The 24,727-nt window shown below is 35.6% G+C and overlaps 2 protein-coding genes across 5 annotated transcripts; one reads left to right on the top strand and one right to left on the bottom strand.

The window, feature by feature from the left end:
• Nucleotides 1–1,495: 1,495 nt before the first annotated feature.
• On the top strand, nt 1,496–8,313 carry LOC132609800 (uncharacterized). Of its 2 annotated transcripts, none has more exons than XM_060323956.1 (10): nt 1,496–1,747; nt 3,643–3,702; nt 3,797–3,836; nt 4,829–5,007; nt 5,452–5,490; nt 5,630–5,716; nt 5,831–5,891; nt 6,273–6,397; nt 7,707–7,798; nt 7,938–8,313. In XM_060323956.1, exons 1-10 carry the CDS (start codon nt 1,700–1,702, stop codon nt 8,050–8,052), a joined length of 846 nt encoding a protein of 281 aa, XP_060179939.1. In that variant the 5' UTR covers nt 1,496–1,699; the 3' UTR covers nt 8,053–8,313. The 2 variants fall into 2 exon arrangements, with proteins under 2 accessions (XP_060179939.1, XP_060179940.1); XM_060323957.1 differs by lacking the exon at nt 1,496–1,747 and adding an exon at nt 2,297–2,733.
• Nucleotides 8,314–9,145: 832 nt separating this feature from the next.
• LOC132609801 (DNA mismatch repair protein MSH4) lies at nt 9,146–22,677 on the bottom strand. 3 transcript variants are annotated; one of them, XM_060323958.1, is made up of 24 exons: nt 22,487–22,677; nt 19,677–19,880; nt 19,544–19,579; nt 19,327–19,439; nt 18,295–18,340; nt 17,525–17,571; nt 17,192–17,299; nt 16,665–16,740; nt 15,592–15,664; nt 15,355–15,500; nt 15,193–15,278; nt 14,522–14,661; nt 14,208–14,347; nt 14,081–14,131; nt 13,623–13,686; nt 12,680–12,823; nt 12,522–12,589; nt 12,336–12,394; nt 11,740–11,896; nt 11,437–11,489; nt 11,249–11,347; nt 10,307–10,421; nt 10,107–10,229; nt 9,146–9,588 (listed from the first exon to the last, which is right to left on the bottom strand). In XM_060323958.1, exons 1-24 carry the CDS (start codon nt 22,550–22,552, stop codon nt 9,421–9,423), a joined length of 2,382 nt encoding a protein of 793 aa, XP_060179941.1. In that variant the 5' UTR covers nt 22,553–22,677; the 3' UTR covers nt 9,146–9,420. The 3 variants fall into 3 exon arrangements, with proteins under 3 accessions (XP_060179941.1, XP_060179942.1, XP_060179943.1); XM_060323959.1 differs by lacking the exon at nt 14,081–14,131; XM_060323960.1 differs by lacking the exon at nt 22,487–22,677 and having other exon boundaries at nt 19,544–19,583; nt 19,677–19,816.
• Between the last annotated feature and the right edge of the window lie 2,050 nt (nt 22,678–24,727).

Below are 24,727 nucleotides of genomic sequence, written 5' to 3' on the forward strand. Positions count from 1 at the left end.
ATTTAGAGGTACAATTTTTTTTGGTGTCTGCTATTTTTGATTTATTTCTAGACTCTGATGAAATCTTTTAAGGTGTAATTTCAGCTAATCTTTTACTTTCTCCGGGTAAAAAAGAGCATTCACTTAGTCATTTTTCTTGGACAAAAAAAAGTGTCCACTTATCAAATCAAGAAAGAATTAATTTTATTTTTTCAAATTTATCCCTATTAAGTGTTATGTGATTAAAGTCAATACATGTTTTATTAGGGACAGTTTAGTAAAACTACTTATTTTTATCTAAGAGTTAGTATTTTCTTAAGGGGTGTGCAAATAGTTATCTAAGAGTTAATTTTACTTTTTTTTTTTATCCAGAGGGAGTAATATCTTTTTAGTGTTTACTGTAATTCTTTTGTATTGCATATTTTACTGATACTTTCTTGGTATTTATTGTTAAATATTTTTTTCAACTTTTCCTGTCAAATTTAAAAGACGAAATCTAGTAATTTTTTTTTTTGGTAAGTAAGTTTTTTATTTACCAAGTAATAATCACAAGCTCAGAAACCTCAAACCTGTAGGACTGGACAATTGCGTCCCAGCCTTACAAAACAGCTACTTTGCACAACCAAACATTCAAAGAAATCCTAATAACTTCATGCTACACAGTAGGATAATAATTAAGCTCCCGTAGTCTTCTACTCAACTTTGGCATTCTAGATCCTCGACAGTGCACTTCTTGGACAATTTGCAGCACCACAATTGCAGCTACTCGTCGCTTTCCTTGAAATACTCTGGTGTTCCTCTCTTGCCATATATGGTATATGCTCCCAGCTAGCGTCATCCAATAAATCTCAGCATTTGTACTCCTCTCTCGAGCATGTGTTAATGCCCACTGTATTTCCTGTTGCCAGTTCATAGCTTGCCTTGCAATCCCTTGCCATTTGAGTAAACTAGTCCAGATCAGTTTTGAGAAATTACAAATGAAGAACAAATGCTCACATCCTCCATCATGAGCTTCGCACAGTGGACATTGAACATCATCTATACAACCTCATTTAGCAAGTCGATCTTTAGTCAACAATCTTCCACATATAGCCAAGTATAGTATGAATATCCATCGGGGAGCTCTACTATTATTACACGTTAGTCGCCGCCAGGAGACTTTAGGGAAGTCCCTCTGAGCTTCAAGTAGATTTGTTTAATAGAAAATTGCTCCCACTCCACCATCTCAGCTTCCAGAATCCCTGCTTGCTCAAAGTATTTGTACGCCTTCAAGATTTTCTTGATTACCCAGGAAGCTTGATCAGCTATAATTCCTGGGTAATCAAGTAAATATTTGACAGAGATTAAAAGTGTTAACTTTTACAAACTTAAAAGGACAATAAATGTTCAATGCATACTTAAGGTACTATCTTGAACCTACCTTCAAACCTAAGAGACCATTTTTGTTATTTTCTCAAAATCAAGGGTATTTCAGGAATAAAACTTTGTACTTAATAACCTCATTAATATCATCATCTTATTATGATAATCCAAATCGAACCAAAAAACAAATCGTAAATATTTATTTGCACCAAAAAAGAGAAAAAGAAAAAAAAATTGTTAATCGGAAAATTGATCTCACCGGCGATCTGAAAAATTCTATTTTTATTTTCTATATAATTTTTTCGCTTTGAAATCTATATTTATTCTTAAATTTTACACAAAAATCTGTATTAATCTAATGGCTGCTCCATTTTTCTCAACGCCGTTTCAACCTTTTGTTTATCAGGTATTATTATTATTACATTTCTATTATTTCGAATGTATTTTACTTTTTAATTATGGATCCATGATTTTATGTTATTGTGAGTATGAATATATAAATTTGAAAAAGAAAAAAAAAACAATTTTATATGTATAGTTCTAGCCCTAGGTAGCAGGTTTGGCATTTTCTATTATTGGATATTGAGTTTTTTTTTTTAACTGATTAAATTGTTTTAGCTTGAGTGATAATTATTTTAATAAGATTTTTTTTTTTTTAGTTCTTAGTAGGGAAAAAGGGTAAAAAGAATGGAACTTTATAGCTTGGTAAATCACACTATTGGGAGAAGTTATGAAAATTTGGTGTTTTAGAGAGTTTTAGGAAATGGTAGTATTTGTTGAAGTGCTATTTTGTTTATTTGGTGCAATTAATTTTGCTATCTATAGTAATTTAGTTTGATGGGTGTTTGGAAGTAACAACGTACCTAGTGTAATTCCACAAGCGGGGTTTTTTTTTGGTGTGTTGGGGGGGGGGGGGGGGGGTTGTGTGTTTGGAAGTATGTGGTAATTTTATGTTGTTAGAATGAGTAGAATGGATATAGAGGATTGGTGATGCTTAGTTGATTGATTATATGTTTATGGGTGCTGTAATAGAATCTCATTTTAGTTGGGAAATGGTTAAAAAGAGAACTTTACAGCTTCGCAAATCACATTAACGGGGGAAGTTGGGAATTTGGTGTTTTAAAGATTTTTAGGGAAATGATAATATTTGTTGAAGTGCTCTTTTGTTTATTTGGTGCGAATAATTTTGTTGTTAATAGTAATTTAGTTTGATGAGGGTTCGGAAATAACAACAAGAAGATACCCAGTGTAATCCCACAAGTGGGGTCTGGGGAGGGTAGAATAGGATGTACCCAGACCTTATCTCTACACCGTTTCGTGCCAGCTTGCGCGCACCTCGATCAATTCCACGGGATACGTGCCATCCCCACCAGCAACAAATATTTCACCAAGGTTAGTACAAGGCTAGAACAGATAGGAAGAAATCACCTAGTGTTTTTTGTCTCTGTTGGGATTTGAACCTGAGACCTCATAGTTCTAACTAACTTCATTAACCACTAGGCCACACCCTCATGGCTCTACGTTTGTGGGGAGTGTTTGGAAGTATGTGGTAATTTTATGTTTTGTTTTTTCTTTTTAATTGTTAGAATGAATTGAACGGACAGAGACCAGTTGTGACACTTAATTGATTGATTGATATGTTCAACGGTGTCGTGATAGAATCTCATTTTTTTTCCAACAGTAGTTGTCTCTCTGTACCCAACGGTCCATAATTAATGTTCTGATGTCCTTTTTGTAAGTGTTTATGCATTTTTTTCATTTAGGTAAAATAAGGGTAGTCTTCATTCATAATTGGTTCTGAATCATATTTGGGAAGTGAGGTTATTAACTTGTGCCGATTTAGGATTAGGTAGCTGGTTATGTTTCAGCAGCTTAAATTTATGCATCAGAATTTTCTGAGAGGGCGGAGAGGGCAAGATTTGATGCTAAAAAGGGAAGTGCAGTTAAACAGCAGTGGCTGATAGGGTAGAAAAGATGCTAGTTACATATATACATGCCTATGAAACTGAATCCCGTGAGAACAAGATCAAACACTTAGCTACATCTTCTAGAAAAGGATATGCTATTCCGTCACTCTCCAGTTACTTGTAAATATCGAATGTCCATCATAGTAAATTTGGAAACTAGATGTAATATGTTTTGTGTGCTTGGTTTTGTCGCTCACAGTTGGACTAGGAGATATAAATACTATAGAAGGCAAAGTAGTACTCTATTTGAATTAAATAAATAATGTACCATCTCGCCCTCCCTCTGTCTGCATAAAGCTAGTATCCTGACCATTGAATTACATTTGTGCTGTAGAGTCCGCAAGATGCTGTAACACCTTTCCAAATTCTGGGCGGTGAAGCTCAGATCGTTCAGGTAACCTCACATGCAGTTTGTCTTCTCTATAAGAGGGAAACTTATATAGTTGATCTGATTATATTTCTTTATCTTTTCTGTATACATGTTTCAGATTATGTTGAAGCCACAAGAAAAGATTATTGCAAAACCTGGTACGTTGCTAATCATATTCTTTATGTATTCTGCTTTGCATCCTCTGGATGCCCATTTTAATAAAATTACTTTACCTGATCACAAAAAAAATTGTTCTTTATAAAGGAGGCCTCTCGCTTATCAAACTGTTTATGTATATGATTTTCTCACGAGAAGTTCCACTTGTTTGCTTCAGTTTTTAGAATTAACCGAGGTGTCCGGGCCAGCATGCAAACACCTTGAATGCTTGAGTAGTCTTGTTTCGAACACAATGTAAAATCTCTTCATTTTGCCTGGTACACCGACATTAAAGAATGGATGTCAGTTTGGTTGTAAAGACTACAATTTGACCAACTAGTTGAGCGGATATTGCATTAACTCTTAAGGGCGTATGACTATATGTGGACTGTGGAGTACTTAAAAATTGTTGACTCACACTTGCTAGCTACTTTTTGCGATAGAAACATTTCCTGAGTCTGAATTTGGAAGTTTTGATTAATAGTTTCCACACCTTATGGAAGAAAGACGATAATTTCGTCAAATCTGTGTCTGGTAAGGAATATGCTTGATCTTCTAGAAGGTTGTCATATTGAACCAGTCACCCTAAACGAATGATGAACTGTCTGTATATCGTGTCAATGCTTATGCTTGTATCAGCTTATGATAGTAATTAGGTCATTCCCCACTAATGCTACCGTATTTACTGATTTGTCTTCAATTCTTTACAATTGGCCAGGTGTATATAACCGTTTCTTTTTCTTTTTGGCCTTTCATTTTCTTTCCTCTGCTTTTTGTGGGAGGGCTGGGGGCATTTTTTTTTCCCCTTGCACCAGAAAAATGTTAAGTTGCCTTTTTTTACATAGAGCATTGTATCTTATCAGGTCACATACTTACGCTCAAGGATATTTTGTATAAGTTAATCAGAATATCCACAAATGCCAAATCATTTTTTAACATTTGCTATTTCTACTCATTCTTAACTGACTTACGGGAATCTTCGAATGCTTTGCAGGGTCCATGTGCTATATGTCTGGTTCCATCCAGATGGAAAATGTGTATGCCACTGAAAACGAAGCAGGTGTCTGGCAATGGCTTTTTGGAAAGAATACGACAAGCATAGTTCTTCACAATACAGGTACAACTGATGGATTTGTCGGAATTGCTGCTCCTTCCCTGGCAAGAATCCTCCCGGTTCGTTCACATCAAAACTACAATCTCATCGTGTTGATTTTACAATCTTCTTTAGTTACTAGGTGTGCTTGTGCGTGTGCACAATTGGGAAATTGGGGTTAGAAGCTAAGTGGCTCAGACTCTGTAAAAATGCAGTCGCACCCGTTTCGGATCCTCCAAAAATGCACTACTTTTGGAGGATCCGACACGTACCCGTCGATATTTTTGAAGAGTCTGAGTAACATAAGTTAGAAGTGCAGGTGAAATGATAAACAACCACCAATAAATACGATGACTCTTCTAATGTCTTCTTTGTTCTTGGTTTGGGGTGTCTCAAAGGGTATTAGGTGGAAAAAGTTGTGACAGACTTCACAGTTTAGTTACACAGTTATTAGTACTGATGATTCCATTTTCATATTTAAAAGTAATTTGTATTGTTTTTCTGATTTATTGTTTTCCATACAGATTGATTTAGCAAAATTCGGAGGTGAAATCTTATGCCAGGTAAAGATAAATCTTTATATTTACTTCCCTTTTGCAAATAGGTTCTCCTCCTTGTAAGCATTTATCCTGTTTGTTTAAGTGCTTACTGGTTAAGTATGTTTTCTATCTCGACATATGACTTGAAGATATTATTTTGTAGCCAGATGCATTCCTCTGCTCCATTAATGATGTCAAAGTCAGTAATACCATTGACCAAAGGCCACGTAATCTAGTTGCTACTGCAGAGGTGAGATGACAGAATTATCTTGACTTTAATGTCTGGGCATGATTTTGAGCCTCGCTGATGGTAATTGCTACAAACAGGTTGAACCTTTGACTGATATGCTTTTAACATTTCCAGGGATTCTTAAGGCAGAAGATATCAGGCCAAGGGCTTGCATTTGTAGTCGGGGGTGGTTCTGGTATGGTTTTGAATCTCAATTCAGTAACCCCAACTTGTTTGGGACTTAGGCGTAGTTGTTGTTGTTGTTGTTATGGTACAGTAGATAATTCCACACAATGAGATTTTATAATGATGTTTTAACTGTTTTTTAGCCCACACAGATGTGATTTTATTTTGGAAAAGCCTTTCTTCATTCTGCTATTATTTTCTTGTGTTTCATAAGCTTGTTGTGTGTTCGGTGAGCTAGTATTGGAATTCTAGGGGGAATCAGATGGTTAAATAAGAATGCTTGGATCATTTTCTTACTTTGAGTTATAAGATTAAGAGGGTTCATAACTTTCACATCAGCAGTTCTATTTTCTGATTCCTTTCTTTGGCATAATTTGTTTTCCTTCCTCAGTTGTACAGAAAAATCTCGAGGTGGGTGAGACACTTTCTGTTGATGTGCCAAGCATCGTTGCAGTATCATCAACTGTCAATGTTCAAATAAAATACAATGGACCCATGAGAAGGGTGGTATTTGGGGTATGTTTTCACATGTCTGCTCTGTTTGATTCCTCCTCCCGTCATACATCCTACCTGTTTCTTGCTGGACAGTATTCATCAATTAATGAATCTGTATTTGTAGTTAATGAATCTGTATTTGTAGTTCAATTAGTGATGTAGAAGCTATGCTTGATTTTTTTTTAGCACATTACAGAATATGTAACTGGTGGTAGCTGTAAATACTTCTCAGCATTTTCTTAATGCTGATAATCTATAATACTATCTTTTACTGATAAAAGAAATCCATCTTTTAATGTTTCAAGAACATTATCTAGCTGTTTCTTGCTGGATAATATTCATCATTTAATGTTTCAAGAATAGCATTGTATGTGAATGTAGTACCTGCGATGCGATCACAACAATCTTTCGGGCTTTCGTGTTCAGTACTTGCCTTGCAACATCTTTGTCCATAATAAAAGTGGTATTGAACTTAAAAAAAGCTAGTTGGACCATGAGAAATCAGGGGTCAGAGGCAAAATAAATTAGATGATATTTTCACATATTTCTCAGACTTGATGAACAGAGTTACTCGACGCCTGTACTGGTGGGCAGGTTAGTCAAGATGCCTGCAAGTTATCCCCGATCCAATCGTTATCACCTAAAAAAAAAAAAAAAAAGAAAAAAGAGAAACTAAAACCAGCTATCATCTCTACCATAAGCAGCATTTAAACACATGAACTCTGCTTTGTATAGATTAGAAACTTTAGCTGAGCTTTCTCTACTGCAGGATTAGTCTCCCCTCGGGGTGTGTGTGTGTGCTGGAGAATGTTGGGCATTCTACATGCATTTTTCTTCTTAGAAATTTGAGCAAGAAAAATATCTAGTTTCAAAATATTATTTTGCTGTTTCTATTAGTATATAAAGCATGAACTCATTGAGCCTATCCTTGCTTTTGCTTGTGTTTGATTATCCTTTTCTAGTACTTTTTCTAGTACATTTACTCATACAACGAGATTAGAACACCAATATGACCAAAAGTGCGACCAAAGAAACAAAAGAACGTAGATTTTTTTCCTTTATAAAAGGTCAGATTGCCCTGCAAGTTTCTGGTACTTCCTTCCATTAGTATTCTGAGATTGAAACCTTTTTTTAGCTGGTTACGGTGAAATTCTTGAGCTCTGTTTATTACTAATGATTGAACTAATCTGACTTGTGAATGTTGATTATCTACGAAAATATATGTTTTGCCTTCTGCTTCAAGGAACTAATTTGACTTGCATCTGCTATTGTCATCTTTGATTTAGTTTCTTAGGCAGATGTTCCTAACTATATTTTTGCACCATTGCAGAATGATAATCTGGTGACAGCTGTCCTAACGGGGCCTGGTATTGTGTTTATCCAAAGCATGCCTTTCCATCGGCTTTCACAACGCATTGCTAGGTATGTCTTCTAGCAGACGAAACAATTTGAACTTGTTAAATTACTAGGCTGATTTCTCCCACAACCAAATTAACTATGTCACCGATTGCTAACTGTTTCAAGAAAAAAATTAACTATGTCACTGTTTCAACTGTTGCAGGGCGGTAACATCTCCAAACATGAGGGACAATCCCAAGTTCTTCATTCAGATTGCAATTTTCTTCTTTCTAGCTTATGTTGTTGTTGTGTCATCATTGATCTTGACAGATATTTGAGCCTTTTTTCATTTTCACAAAATTCTGTAGATTGCTCGTCGCGACATCTAGTTTTTTTTTTTTTTTGGATTGACGGGCGGTTGGATGTTAATTATAAAATATAGAGTAACAGTAAGCAGGGTTATGACTCTCTCTCGATGGTGGCATAGTTTGGTATAGAAACTGTAAAAGGAATGGAAAGTGCTCACTTGTATAATGTATTCGAAACTTCCAATCGTAGCTGAATGGTTTTTCTGGCATGAAAACCGCGTAATTTGTCTTTGTCGATTTTAGATTACTGTGAATTACTGGAGAAAGTTCATTACTTACGTCTTTGTTGAAGTATAGTTCCTGTTGCTGATGAATTTATTAATTTCAATGTCCCCTTTTTCTTTTTACATCTGAATTTAAAATTGTATCCTGGACAGGGCGTGCAACATTTGTGTGCCTATTATAGTTTGGGGTAGATGCAAAAATTGCTTATAACAATTTGAGGTCTATATAAAATTTTGTGGGTGACAGTTCTTCCCCAAAGCTGTAGGTAACAGTTGTCAAAGTTCTCTTGAGAGAATTTAGTGTTCACCAAAGCAATAGTACCAAGGGGTAATGTGCCCCCTAAACCTTTGAGATCAGAGTTCAAATCCAACAGAGATAAAAAGAATCAAGTAACAACCTCTCATTTTTAGGTGAAAAGAGTTACGCGGTACATATATTGGTGGAGTGCAATAGTCAACGCGTGCGCAAATTAGTTCCGAAACTAACGTTTCTAAAAATGTGTGAACCAAAGCAAATACTTCAAGGTGTTATTTCATATTCTGAAGTTGCTCGTAAGAGAACCCCTTATAAAATTTCACTTGAATTACAGCCCAGTCTTTACCCCAAAAGATAAAAACAATTAGCTTTGTTCCCAAATTAATGAATAATCCCTACTTGCAAAACGATCTAGACCATTTCTGCGTTAACTCAAATTCATCACGAGAAATCATCAAACATTCAGAATTCCACTTCCTTTTTAAGTTAGTTATCTCAATGAACTCAGGGAGTTCTAAGCTTATAAACTGATGGGATATAAGCATTTCTTGGCTTATCTACGCATTTTGGTAAATTCAAAAAGTGCTTAAAAATCAAGTGTTTATAAGCTAAAACCAGTCATTAGTTGGTCACCTTAGCTTGTGATTTTACAGGTTATAACACTTTTGGTTTACTTTTAGAATTTTATTCATAAATCTTTTCTAATATCCGAAATACTCGTATATAAACAGCTTCAATTTCAGCACGTGATGCTTATCCGTTACTTTTAACCAGTTAACCCTCGATTTCCTAAGTCCAAGATGTCCAGATGTATTCAAGTCACAGTGTGGAAGAAAGATAAGCAGTAAATCATTCTACTTATCTAAGCCTTCCACCAATACAGCTTTCCTTAAGGCTCTGCAGAGCCTCCCTTAAAGAATCTTCATCCTGATCAGAATATTTCAAGCACATCAGCCGTTGAGCCACACGGTAAGTCAATTTTACGTCCTCATACTGTCTGCAATTCAGCTCCATTCTCTTCATTTCCTATACCAAAAAAAAAAAAAGGCCAATCCGATCAACAGAACATGGATGTGCAAATTCTAGCTTTCTCAAAGCTTGGCAAATTGGAAGCACAAAATGCAGCTAGTGCAAATGCATGAACATGCAAGGATGAGATAAGCTCCGCCTATGTGCACTCACAAAGGTGTAATTTGTACCAAACTCGGATAAAGGAGTAGGATTGCAAATTTATCAAAACTCTTTTCTTGAATATTATTCATAAAAGAAATCGGATTCCCAGTATTCCACCAATTAGTAACCCAAGATTCCAGACATTTATTAGCTGAAGGAACTCGCTAGGCTTTAAGAACAAAGGAGATTTTGTTCATGCTTCGATACGTTAATGCTAATTTAAAATAGTCTATGATGCAAGAATGAGATAGTTACTAAGAGAAAGATGAGGGTGGAAAGAAATGGAATTTGCAATGGTACAATGAGGTACAAAGTCTTGTGAACGCATAATGGCAATTTCTCAAACAAGACATTGAACTTAAACAAGTTACCTTCTCTGTGATCCTAGATGTGATTCTTTTGGCGGTTTCCACCACTGAACTTGGTAATCCAGCTACCCCAGCTAACATGAGGCCGTAGTGTGGCACATGACGTGACCCATCTTTCAGTTGAAACTTAGTAGAAAACACAAGAGGAAATGAATTGGTGGGTATAAATTGGCTATAAACCATTGAATGATTCAGAAATATACCTTGAAGTCCATGCGGTTATTCCTCACGTCAACATCAAAATGAAGAATTTTCACATTTGGATACATGGTGGATAGCGCTGACAGATTTTCCATGTGAGTAGCAAATATTGAGTACCTGAAAACAGCTTAAATAGAATCATTCCCTAGAAATGGAAAAAGTAAGTGTTCACTAATAGGTCTTCCACGACCAAAGAGACGAAATTGGAGGATTGCATTATGAAACTTGGCTGTAAGTATTACATTCAACAATAAAACACATCCAACAGCAAGAGAGGCAGTTCTTTATGAAAACCTAATGAACGTGTACAAGATGAATTTTATTAGCCTTCTGAACAAAACAAATGGAGAAATCTTTAGAGATAATATCTTGCTTCTCTATAATGAACTCAAACTGGTGACCCTATAAGAGGCTCAGTGAACAATCCGATGCGTGTCCACTACTGTCCGCAGATGAATGCTAAAGGCCTTTCTTCTTCCAAGAAAAGACGACAATGCATAGTCCACTCCCTATTTCAGGGTCAAGCACAGGTTTTATTATTTAACCCTCATATTCAAATAACAAATAAAGAAAATTTTCAAACATTATTTTCACTTACAGTCTTGATTGGTTTCTAAATCTTTTGCTCCTTATTTTGAATCCTACTCTTTTTTTTTTTTTTTGAGAAGGTAACATAATTTTGAATCCTACTCTTAAAGGCCCAGAATTGGTAATCATATCTATCATCCAGATAAAAGCAGTAGTCTAAGCAGTTTGCAAGTACCCAAATATCCCTTAAACTTATGAAGCGAAAAACTAAAGCCTAAATTTCAAACTCTGCTGCAGTTAATACGATGTAAAATATAAGCTACCTATAAGTTTTGGTATGAAATACATGCTTGGGGTAATCAATACTTAACCATATTGCGTTTCAGATTGAAGTATAAAGAGAGCTTTGAGCTTACGCTTTAAGTGCCAATAGATGCTCACAACAGCTCCATGCGATTGCGAACCCATCAGAGGATGAAGTCGCCCTCCCCAATTCATCCATAACAATCAGACTTCTGTGTACAGCAAAGGAAGTAGAAGATTATTATCTTCAGACAGACAAATCCTCATGCCAATTTGTGGAAACAGTTGGTGAATGATCTACCTATGGGAAATGTTTTGCATTATAAAAGCTGTCTCTTTCATCTCCATCATGAACTGCACAGACCATAGTTACATGAAATACTGGTGATTTTTATATCGGCCATCTCCATGAGAGGATAATTCAAATATAAAGAGAAAATTTGCAACTTGAAGAGGTCAAACTTCATCTGGAAGTTTTGCAAAACTAATGCGAAGCTTCACAAGTACAACTAACTATTAGATAAATATATTAACAAAATCAATGCTCTTCTAAAATATTGAATTTCCATACCCTAATAGACCATTCACAAGTAGAAGATTATACCGTGCTAGAGTTTGATTCGAGACTATCCATTGTTCCCATCCTTGTAAAAATACGATCGACCACCCTCAAAGTGGCAAATCGAGCAGGAATATAGCAACCAATTTGAGCAAGGATGACCATTAAACAAACTTGCTGAAGATAAGTACTTTTTCCGCTCCTATAATATACAGGAGTAATCAGGTCGAAAAATGGAAAAACCAAAAGTTAGTGTAAAAACTGTCTCAAATTTCAATGACACAACAACCCATGTGAGGCAGAAAAAGCTTGTCTAAGACGCATGTGAGGGGTGACAGAGATGAGTTAGATAGAGGCATTGAAGTCCTCATCATCCATTATCTTGCTTTGCTCAGTGATTCAATTGAAAGACAGGAAAGAAACTTATGCTGTAGTTTCCCATTAAACATATGTTCAAGGATAAAATCTTCATCAGGAAAAGAAGGTTCTCATTTGTTTGCTTCCCTAAATTTCTAAAGTTTTAAAGGGTTCGACATGATGTGAAGGGGGATATGGTGTCACCTATACTGGATGCCATGATACCCATAAGACGAACAAACCAACACCGACAGATTGATGCTATTAAGGATAAGGTTCCTTACATGTTTGGGCCCATTACAATAGCCATATTTGATGCTTCAGAAAGAAAGATGCCATTTGGCTGCAAAAGAGAATTCAATAACACTTCCAAATTCAGAAATTTGTAGTATCAAAATGGAAAAGCCATTAACTTGCTATGTGGAGAGAATTCCAAACTTCTACTAAGATCATTGAAGAACACAACATACAATGAAATCATTGTGTATGCCTTCCAGAATGGGGTGCCGTCCAGAATCTATTGCCAATGGGCCATCACCTATGAGGGGGAAAATTAAACCACTCAATTTATTCATAATCTTGGCATCAAGAAAGTATCGAGAGTTATGACTAAATACTCAGTACTCACATGTAAAACGAGCTCTAGTATATCTATCAACTGGTTTTGTTGATATCATGTGAGCAAATGAATTTACCATCATGTCTAAAAGGCACAACACTTCTGAAAGAACAGTAAGCACAGAAACATCCTCTCGTATTGCATCCATTAATGCTGCATGTTAGCATGAAAGGGCAAATTTTTTAAGTACGGATAGTTCTTAAATAACAATAGGGTGAACAGAATAGAGAATCACTTGCTGAATATGGGTTAACAGATGAATCTTCCATGTGTTGAGCAAAATTTGTCAGAGACATAAGAAAACCCATATTAGTACAGAAGCAATATGCATGAGATGGTTTGTAATCTTCCAAGTACAGATTGGACAAGAACATTAACAAGAGCTGCAATCCAATCTCATTCAGACAAATCCCTATCCTTGTAATCGGCATGTCGTTACTAGTGGAGTTAGTAGCAAACCCAGTCTAGCACTATCCAATTTGTATTTTTCTAGCCAGAAGGGCCGTCACAATTAGTGGTTTAACTGAGAAACCTATAATATGTGCAAGTCGGAGTGCTTAAGTAATGTAACTCTTGCTAAGCATCCGGCTACCCCATATAATGAAGGGAAGACGCCCATGTCTGGAGATTTGCCACTTAGAATCATTAAGATCTGAGAAGCTACTACTCAGATCTACAAAGAGACCAGACAAAGACCCATGATATTTTTTTTTTTTTTTTTTCTTTTTTTTTTTTGATAAGGTAAAAGTTAAAGACCCATGATGTGTAAACCTCAAATCATTTCTTCTTGCCCCATGGAAGTACCCAAGAAATATCAAAGCCTTATGAAGCAAATGTTTCAGTTATAAAGTCACCACTAATTTATCATCTGAGTAGACAGGCATTTGATTAGGTAGACAAGAGATTCCATAGCAATAGTAGAAAAAGTTGTGCATTTGAACCATCAATTTACCTTCCAGGCAAAGTGCAGTCCTCAACCAGCATTCTTTAGCTGCAGACTTGTTCCTCACATTCAACTGTGAATGAAGAATAACCACCTCATCTATGAGCAAAGATACGGATAACCACCTGAATATTGGCACTTACTTTCTAGTTACTTTGATTGTCTTAAGCTTTTCGAAAGTATTTTACACCACATGAAACAAAACAATTTATGTATTTCACGAGTGTAAGTCATTCTCCACTACAGTTACCGTCCTTGCTTAAGTCTTAACACTACTTTCACCAATCTATACAACTATTACCAAACAGTATTGCCTGATCTGCCTTTTGCTATTATTCAATATTGAAACATTTTACACTGATCCAGTAGATGGATATCCTCATAAAACTTATCAAGAGGAATATCTTATGGAATATGTTTTGCTTCCAACCGAATGGAGCTTATAGTGGATGTCCAGTGATACTCACTGAAGCAAGTTCAAGACTCGAGCAATGGACATTGTTTCCATGTTTCACGACCTGATTATGTGAAACTTGTTAGAGGAAAAGAAGCAGGATGCTTAAGGACAGTTAATTTATAACATAGCATAACAACCTGGATGAACTTGCTAGGCAGTTTTCCCTGTATGTCCTTCTGTGGAATGCTAAAGTAAAACCCTTGCCTGTTATTGAATGGGATCTTCAAGTTCGGCAGATGGAAATCTTGACGATACTTATTTGCGAGATTGTGTATAGCTATGAATTCAGTGTGTTAGAAACTAAGATTAGAAGAAATTAAACCATGTAACAGAAAACTCCCAAAATCACAGCTCCCTTCACTCATATCTGTTGCATACCCAATTTTACAAACCCCAAGAATTTCCACTCAATTCCAAGAACGAAACTAAATCGTGTAATATAGCAGAAAACCTTCGCTGGTATCACAAAATGATCTCCGAGCCATGTCCAGAAGCCCATCAGCTCCAGCCTTAACAGCAAAACACTGTTGTGTCCGTGCAACAAAAGGAACTCGTGTATGAAGGACATCTTCATCAATCACCTCTCCAATTCTGAGAAACAAATATCAACTGGATAAATTAAGTATATGAACTGCTGAATGAATATAATGACATGGTTATCGTCATCTAGGAATGATCATATAATAATTGGAAAACTATAATAGACATCACCACTCATTGGAATGTATTTGGCACAGCATAGCATCTTAATTCTTTAGTGATGAACTTTATTTTGATCTCTTACTTTGTTAATTAAGTGAAACAAACTTTCAAATTAACAAAAACAGTATCCATTGAATATCCTAAATCATCATACTAGAACTGCGCAGCAGCTAAAAGGATTGAGTAGAAACAGGAATAATTAGCTCATGGACATTAGACAATATTGAGGAACAGGAATCCTCTGTTTCGGCATAACAAGAATGGAAAAAGAAGAAGGCCCTCCTAGAGGGGATTGAGGTGGAGAAGATTCAACAAACATTCACAATGAAGAAAAGGAACTGTCTGAATTCTGAAGAGGGCTCTCCAACATGACGGGAATTGGAGGAAAGCGTCACATATCTAAGCAAATTTGAACTTTACCTTTTCCTTATTGAAGTATATTTTTCATTCTCACATATGGTCTTGTAAACATTTCCAAGCAGACAACTCTTGGCTTCTTTAAGCACCTGAATCACAAGCTAGTTATTGTACCAGATAAGATCCAGAAAGATGTAACCCCTGAACCCAACAATGGTGCTGCACCTTGGAGAGTAACGGTAAAGCATCAAGAGCTGTTTTGAGAAGAATAACGCTGGATATCATAATTTGGCTCCTTCTTCCATTATCCGAAGTCAAGACTTCATTGGTAACTCTCTTTGGCTTGAAGCAGAAGTGACAAAGGACCCTATCTAGATGGAGAAGCATACGTCAACTTTCTGAAATGGGAAGAACTATATAGAATACAAGAGAGAATCCACCTCCTTTCTGTTACACGGTTACCTGTTTCTTTCGGAAACTTACGAAGGGCTTGAGACAAGCCAAAGAATAGCTGCTCATTGCTCATCAACTCATCCTGGAAATAAATTGAGAAAAGCGTCAACATTGTAACTTGTTTAAAGCATGAGATTTTAATAAAGGATATACCAAAAAGGGGACAATTAAAGTAGTGAGCTGAATGTCAATGCTGTGAAGATTAAAACCCTGTCTTTTATCCAACTTGATATGCACTAGAACTAAGTTTAGCCGCATTGACTTCGGTTGAGATACTAAGGCAGAGGTATTAAATAAATAAAAAGTAAAAAAGGGAAAAGTAAACCAGTGATCCATTTGGCATTAGCAAAAGACCAGGAGATATATATATCCTCAAAGGAAAAGTAAAAAAGCTTTCAAAAGCTGTAAAGCATGATAATGTCAAAAATCGGTAAAGAAATAGTTTTTAAAACTTTGCTTGAAGATAGTATATACTCAAAGGTTTTGGCCAGGTCAAATGATATCATAAAAGCACGGCATAAACTACAAAAGTATAACACTCAGAAAGAAGCTGCGGGCATGTTTAAATGTTATTGCAACTAAAACCCAATCAAGTAATGACCAAAGTGATTGCATGATCAGGCAGCTGTAGTCAAACAGCTTATCCCTCAGTGTCAAAAACTTTTATTTTGCTTGGGAACACTTTAGTTCAGCTAGTAGTTCAGAGAAACCTCAATCTCCTCCTTCCTGTTTCGATCACCGAAAGCAACACTAACATATCATAAAATAAAGCCTTTTCAGAGAAGGCTTCCTCTCAATCAAATAATTCTTCTGGAGGAGACATAACCAACAATAACTATGCCTCTGTCCCAAACAAGTTGGGTCGGCTATATGAATCCTCACTATTCCATTTAAGCTCAAGTCATGTCATCATCCTGGAGGAGATATAACCACAATAGATAAATTCTTAAAGCAGAAAATTACTGGGCAAAAGTAGATGTAAAACATGAAATCTTTCAGGATGGATGGTCGCAAATTCTGATTCCATAACAACTGAGCATGCTATTTATTCTTATGTCTCATGCAATACATTGAAAACTTACCAGGCAATCGAGTCGAGTGTTAATTGTCTCTATGTCTTTAAGAGGCTGCAAAAGATTTGCCCTCAGAAGTCTAGTCCTGCAGTGGAGTATAATCAAGCAAATTCAGCATTATGCTGCAGGTGCACAAGAAACTGAAAAGACAGATTACAGTATTTTCCATCTTGAGCTGAACTTCGTCATAAGAACTATGAAGTTGGCTCGAGTGTGGGGGCTTTGTACATAAATGTATCATACTTTTAATCACAAAGTGGCAAGAGGAATCATTAAGCACATATCTGACTGTCTCTTTAGATACACAAATCATTATATCATTTCTAGCTTTTCTTTTTCACAGAAACCAAGATAAACCCTACATCATTCACAATCGTGTCTTTCAAAAACAGACTAGGTAAAATTCGAGAAATAATATCTACGACACGACCTTATTATGTGAAACAAGAGGCACACTGAGTAGAAGTGCCCAAAGACATTCATAACCTTGAAGTGAAATATATAATACCAGCTTATCAATGCAATTATTTCCATACCCTCCAATAGTTCGAGTTGTTTTAAGCATGTGGAATAAACTTCTCTTTTTGCTGTTTGTGCCCAATAGAGAAGAGTGCATAGGCTCAATTATCTCCAAGTTCTGAACACTGCCATCAAAGACGAAGTGTAAGATTACAGCATCTACAAAGTTGTACAATAAATTCTATTTTTTCCTAAACACATTCCTTTTAGGATATTTGAAAGTATTTTGCTGATGTTGTTAGCTGAAATGGAACTCAGTAGCCACTACGACTAGTAAGTGATCGATGCAATAGTAAGTGATGGATGCAAGTTGACATGCAACTCTCACTAATTTGGTATGAGGAGGCTACCTGGTGGAATCAATGTTCATGTGGTCAAAAGATCCATTGAAAGTAACCTGTGGAAAGAGAAGACAACTTTGAATCCCAGATACTACTTTTGATTACTTAAAGTTCCTTGAAATTCTTAGATGTGTTATATCCACCACAGTGGGACATTTTATATGTATCTTTAACATTTTGTTTCTTGACCACATAATGAGAAATCTCTCTTACCAAAGGAGTTTCAAATAAATAGGGCACGTGACTCTATAAAGGACACTAGTGAACAAAATACTCAATATACTAACCTTCAAAGAGTTGAAAATAATGCCACTTCAGTTTTTTCTAAGAAACGGGATATGTTTAACTAACTCATCAAGCCCCCATGGCCCACTCGCAAAAAATTGAAACGAATAAAGAAAGAAATTTTTCATCATGGAACTCTCAGACCAACTAGGACAAATCAGTCTTGCCAATAGTATGCGAAAACATTATCTGAGACATTCTTCTTTATTGGTTTTATTAATTGGCTGTGCTGCAACTACAATAATCACTACCAAATCACGGGATATTGGTGAACAGGGACTAGTTCATACTTCTTTTTAAATTAAATTAAACTTTACTGTGATGCAATTTGATGGCCAAAATAATTAAAAAAAACAATAGTTGCACTATCCAAAGATTTAACCATTTTGCATGGTAAAATCATTCTTGTGGTATATAAATTCAATAAATTGAAGTGCTGTCTGTTTTTTTTCTACTTCTATTTGATTCTTTCATGCATGAGAAGTCGCACATACCAGCAATGAGTGATTTGTTATAATAACACCTTTCTCTGCTTCGACCCTGCACATTATGTACTTGGCATTTGTATCATATCTGAAAAATGATCAAGTGGTACAAGAGGCAGTTTTCCTCTAAATCATTAGCATCTTAATATGCTGAAAAATAATCTTTTTTGGTTTCACATATTGGCATTACAGCTCATAGTTTATGAAATTCCCCGGGAGGCCTGAATGATGAAAAAGTGATCGACAATATATTTCTTTCCAAGTTAAGAATAGCATAAAGTGACATTGCAAGTGTTAAGGGTCTCTGATTGTAGTTGATACAAATTGAAGAGAATTCGGAGATCTGATGCAGTAATGTGCAATAAAATCTTAGTGCAGCAAAAGAGAAATCCTGCTATGAGATGACTTCTCTGTTACAACTCTCACCAAGCATCAAATTGTGTCAGTTTCTCATAAATGCTAATGAATGGCAGTCTTCACATTACTCAAGGTAGTCAGTAAAGTAACATACTAACATGACGAAATTCAGATGTTTAAAAGTGGCTCGTCATTTATAGACCACAGTTTACTGGAATGTGGGAACAAGTAATTCCATAGGGCTAATGATGAGATCTCAAAGTCTTGTGTCAATTGTGCAATACCACAATGTTACTCATTTGTGGAGATTCATTTTTGGCTTCCTGCACAGTAGTTTGAGGACATAATTGTGGACTTGGGCTTGCTCTTTTAGACTCGGGAAACTTGAGTTCAAGTAATACCTAACTGAGATCTATACTAACTGTCCATTCATGAACTTACAGGCTCAAATTGCAAAACTTGGGTATCAGAACCAGCGCTGGTGAGGCTCTTCGAGCAAATAAGCCTATTTGGTGTTTGTGTCTATCAGAAATGGATATTAGTGTCGTTGCAAACTGTTCTACAGACTGTATCACAACTCTCAAGATATGACAGAATATGCAGTTATCATTCTACATACAAGAAGAGCAGATGAAGTATTTCAATACCACATCCAATAAATTGGAAGTCACCATAGCATCATACCACTTGATAGTTGCAGCTGCTGCAGCCAAGCACAAATAGTATTGCTTGTAGTATGAGTCCAGACCAAGAGCGGACGGTCCCTTAGCAGCTAAACCTTTAACCAGTACAGCTCCCTTCAGAACGTATTAAAGTTTGAAGCAGTGTCAGTGTTTAAAATTCATCAAGGCATATAGTTTAGAGCAACCACTCTTTAATGGGGAAGCAGTAAAGTCAATACCCTGGTATCGTCAAAGCAACCACGAGCCATTATAACCTGTCTACATCAACATAAGCATAAGTCCTTAACTTCTATAACATTTAATAACACATTTTTATCAAAATAGAGTCCAATATGTTTAGAGGAAACTTACCTTTCTTGTGGAGGAACAAACTCTGTCAGCTAGTTGTGAGACTCCGACCATACCATCCGCCGCTAGTTTATTTGGGGAAACAATGATCACCATAGGTTCATAGAACTGCAGTAAAGTCTTCGTATTTTGATAGGAGCTGCTAGTCTCTATATACTGAGAAAGATGCAGTGATGCTGATCTCAAATCAAACGCAGCTACTCCAACCTGCCGAAAAAAATGCTATTGCCATTTAGGATGTGAAATTTCAGCAAAGCATAGTTTTCTTCTTTTCAACTCTGAGTTACTTCTTAAGAACTCATTAACATTTTCAAGAAATATTCAATCCTGAGAACTTATATTACTCAGAAGAAGTGGCAGAATGAGAACAGTGTCATTTTGAACGTTAAGGAGAATTTATGAATTTGAAAATTCAATTTTTTAACTCGACCACCTCTACATAAAGTGAATCGACATCTCAAAGGGACTTGCATCCAGGGAACCTGAGTCACAGATGCTTTCTTTAAATGCAATTCACCAAAGTACTCATTGGATTCTTTTGAAAAAAGGCAAAGAAAACGCTAACTCCATTTAAGTCATCAAGAAAAAAAGTACAGTGCAGCTTCACCCTGAGAAGCAACATAGACTTCTTTCTGAGCTGGTGCCTTTCTAGCTTACTTTAAGCCGTAAAGTTCTGAGGAACTACATTAAGTGGTCCATATTTTCAACCAAACCAGAAGCTGCTTAAAGAATTCAGTATAACATCATCACAAGATTAACAATGTCTTCTAGGTGAAGGAAAACACTATTGTTAATACATGCATTTAAGATGATTGAATGTAAATGCAACAGCTAACCATAGAAGAGAGAAATAATAATGACTAATGAGTACTCACTTAGTCACAAAATTATGGCCATAAATCCATTCATTAATTGGCAAAGTTACTCCTTTCGCTCAATTTATATGACAATCTTACTATGTTAAGACCTCCAAAAAAACGGTTTTTACACCATTCCACTGATAATATTGTCTTATCCAACATTCCAACTTCCACGACTTCCAAAAATTCAAATTTAGTTGCCTTTTCCAAATTTAAAATTGAATGTGGTAGTTTACTATTTTACCTATCAAACTACTCTCACAACAATTAATGTAAGTCTTTTTCTGGTCACACTAACATCTTAAACTCACTGTCAAACACTATCTTATAAAGTGCAACATATAGCGTATATCTTATTTTTATTATATAGAGACCTAGTTATATGGGGAAGAGCAACTTAGCACTAGGAGAAAGGACTTGAGGGATTAGCCTTATCCATTGCTTCAAATTGATTAACCTAAATGTTTGCTAATATCCTTGCAATTTCAGAACCTTTTTTTTCACTAGTTCAGTAGCTATCACTTCTCCAACAATAGTCTAGATATCTGTACAGTAACTTAGTAGTCATACATCTTGATTGCCTCCATACATCAGTGAATTTCACATTGTATATCCACATTCCCAGACATACAGCTTGAAATTAAGCATAATACCATCTCTTCTTCGAATTTGATAAACTCCAAACTATCAGTCTATCATGAAACTTATAAATTTTGATGACCTGCTTAGTCCTGCATCTGGATTACCTCAATACATCAATAAATTTCACATATAGCACATCTATATATACTCTGACAGTACGCACAAAATTAAGCATAATCCAATCTTTGAATTTTTCTGAACTCAAAGCTATCCTCTAACACATGCATCATATTTATCCGTTTCTCAAATTTCACAAAGTATAAGCTGCAACGCACGTGTTCATATACATGATTAAAACACCCTTGAGATCGCAAAACTGCACCTATTTATTCAACAAAAGAAAATCAAATTTGCTAGTTGTACATCGCAGAATAGTATCTATTTACTGGAGAGAAGTTTAAACTTGCTCGTTATACATTGGCAAAGATAAACCTATTATTCAGAAGAAGAAAAATTCAGATCTGCTTGTTATCTCTCAAAATTGCACCTATTGTTCGGAAACTAGTTCAAATTTGCTCATTAAGTAGTGAAATTGCACCTATTCATTAAAAAAAAAAAAAAAAAAGTTCAACTATGCTCGTCATACGTCGCAACGTTGCACCGATTTATTCAAAAATAAGTTCCGATGCACTCGTTAAACACCGCGAAATTGCATCTGTTTAACTCAAATAAAGTTCAAATTTGCTCGTTACTTACAAAATTGCACCTTCATTCAACAAGAAGTTCAAATATGCTCATGAAATAGCACCTATTCATTCAAAAAATGAGATCAAATCCGCTCATTATACAATGCAAAATTTCACCGATTAATTCAAAAATAAGTTCAAAATTCGCTCATTATACGTCGCGAATGCATCTGTTTAAACAAATGAAGTTCAAATTTGCTGGTTATACATGCAGATAGAGGCTTAAACTTGCTCATTATACATCCACAAAGATAAACCTATTATTCAGAAGCAAAAAAAGTTCAAATCTGCTAGTTACTTCTCTAAATTGCATCGATTCATTCAAAAATAAGTTCAAATTCGCTCATTATTATACATCGCAAAATCACGTCTGTTAACTCAAAACAAAGTACAAATTTGCTGGTTATACATGTGATATACATCGAAATATACTCATGTTTTATTACGCATTTTAACAGTTGAAAAATACACAAATGCATTATTAGAGCTTCAAATATTCTCTTTATACATTGCATAATTTCACCGATTCATTACAAAATAAATTCAAATTAACTTGATAAACTTTTGTTACGGATATTAACAGTTGAAAAATACACAAATGCAGAGACAGAAAATTAACCCTAACCTCTTTGGCACGGTTTTCAATGAGGCCGATGACGAAGCTTGATCTTTCTCCGTTATCCTCTTCCATTTGATTGGAAAAAAAAAACGTGAGTTTTCATATTCGCGCCAAAGGTATATATAGGGGTCCGACGAGTCCTTCAAAAGCTTTAATTTTTGTCCTCATTCGACATAAGTAACATTTTTATTTTTGGAAATTGACATTTGTATCATTCGGTATAAGTTCGGTAGAAATTAAGGTTGTGTTATATTTTAAGATTACGTTGAGTGTTTGGAAGTTTTGATTTTTTCGACATAACTTGTGTAGATGTTATGATATGTATGTCCAGTTGTGATGATATGTGGAGGTTAATTGTGATGATATGTATCAAAATTTAATGTATGTCGCGCCAAAAATATTGAAGGACAAAAATTAAAAATCGCAATTTGAGGGACAAAAATTTAAGATACATCCCCAAATAGGGACATTGGTGCGAACTATCCTTGTGACTTTGAGACTAGCCTCATTTTTTTGCGCGGATTGCCCTTCTTTTGGGGTGGTCTTTAAATTTTGCCCCTCAAAGTTGTGATCTTTAAATTTTGTCACTCATATTTGTGATCTTTAAGTTTTGCCCTTTGCTTGGAAAGGTGAGCGAATACATGAAGTTCTGGGTTCGAATCCCCGCTCAGGTATAAAATAAAAAAATAATTTCGCAAGGAAGGACTGGGGGAGTGTATACAGGATCCAGCATACAATCTTTAAGGAAAAGTTAAAGTTATACTGGATCCGGCATAACTAAAAGTCTGCCCCATAAGGCAAATTTTTTCTTAAGACATAGTTTAGTTATGCCTTATGGGGCAGAATTTTAGTTATGGCATAACAAAATTATGCCCCATAAGGCAAGAACTTTTCTTAAGGCATAGACTTTGCCTTGTAAGGCAAAGTTTAAGTTATGCCTTAAGGAAAAGTTCCACCTTATGAGTATACTTTTAGTTATGTCTTTGGGACACACTTTTTAGTTAAGGCATAACTAAAAGTTTACTTTGAAAAGTAATATATATATATATATATATATATATATATATATATATATATATATATATGCTTCAATGCAAAGTCTGCCGAAGAGGGCATACTTTTAGTTAAACACAATTAAAAGTCTGCCCCCTCTGGCAGACTTCTAGTTAAACACAACTAAAAGTCTATCGGAGGGGGCATAGCAAAATTTTTAGTTATGCCTTAAGGAAAACTTACGCCTTATGGGGCATACTTTAGTTATGTTTTATGGGGCACACTTTTAGTTAAGGCATTACTAAAAGTTTACCTTAAAAGTTAAAAAAAAAAACGTATATATGCTTCAAGGCAAAGTCTGCCCCCTTCGGCAGACTTTTAGTTAAACATGACTAAAAGTCTGTCGGAGGGAGCATAACGAAATTTAAACTCTGCTTTGCAATTTTTTTTTTTAATTTTTGACTGAGGGGGGTTCGAATCCGGAACCTATGGGTCTTAGCCGAAGGGCAAAATTTAAAGACCACAAATATGAGGCATAATTTTGTTATGCCTTGACTAAAATTCTGCCCCATGAAGCATAACTAAACTATGTCTTAGGAAAAATTCTGCCTTATGGGGCAGACTTTTAGTTATACCGGATCCGGCATAACTTTAGCTTTTCCTTAAAGATTGTATGCTGGATCCAGCATACACTCCCCCAGTCCTGCCTGACGAAATTATTTTTTTATTTTATGCCTGAGCGGGGGTTCGAACCCAGAACTTCATGTATTCGCCCACCTTTCCAAGCAAAGGGCAAAACTTAAAGACCACAAATATGAGGGGCAAAATTTAAAGGCCACAAATTTGAAGGGCAAAATTTAAAGATCACCCCAAAAGAAGGGCAATCCGCGCAAAAATAAAATAAAAATTAGGTAGCCTTTTCCCATTTACCCTTATATTAATTACATCAATGTGTTGATTTTGTGAGTTCACATATTGACATTTAAGATGTTTTATCATTAATGGAGTAAATATGTATTGATGAGAGAGAATATGATGAAATTTGGTAAGAGGGTAAATTAGTAAAAATGATACCCTTATAAATGCTTTTTTAATGGCGTGGAAATGAAAAATGCGATAAATATTTTGAGACGGAAGGAGTATCTATAACGTTCAAATACTGAATCCGATTATCTAAACTACGGCCAGTTTGGCCATGAAATTTTTTCACTTTTTTTCAGAAAATTATTTCACTTCATTTGAAAATCAGTTAAA

The sequence above is a fragment of the Lycium barbarum genome, chromosome 9, assembly GCF_019175385.1.
Source record: "Lycium barbarum isolate Lr01 chromosome 9, ASM1917538v2, whole genome shotgun sequence".
Taxonomy (NCBI): domain Eukaryota; kingdom Viridiplantae; phylum Streptophyta; class Magnoliopsida; order Solanales; family Solanaceae; genus Lycium; species Lycium barbarum.

Coding starts and splice junctions, on each gene's coding strand:
- LOC132609800 (XM_060323956.1), top strand. CDS start 1,700: ATGGCTGCTCCATTTTTCTCAACGCCGTTTCAACCTTTTGTTTATCAG. Junction 3,837..4,828: donor AAAGATTATTGCAAAACCTG/GTACGTTGCTAA, acceptor AATGCTTTGCAG/GGTCCATGTGCTATATGTCT. Junction 5,008..5,451: donor CCCTGGCAAGAATCCTCCCG/GTTCGTTCACAT, acceptor TTTTCCATACAG/ATTGATTTAGCAAAATTCGG.
- LOC132609801 (XM_060323958.1), bottom strand. CDS start 22,552: ATGGAAGAGGATAACGGAGAAAGATCAAGCTTCGTCATCGGCCTCATT. Junction 17,572..18,294: donor TAACAAATCACTCATTGCTG/GTATGTGCGACT, acceptor CTCTTTCCACAG/GTTACTTTCAATGGATCTTT. Junction 12,590..12,679: donor TACTAGAGCTCGTTTTACAT/GTGAGTACTGAG, acceptor TCCCCCTCATAG/GTGATGGCCCATTGGCAATA.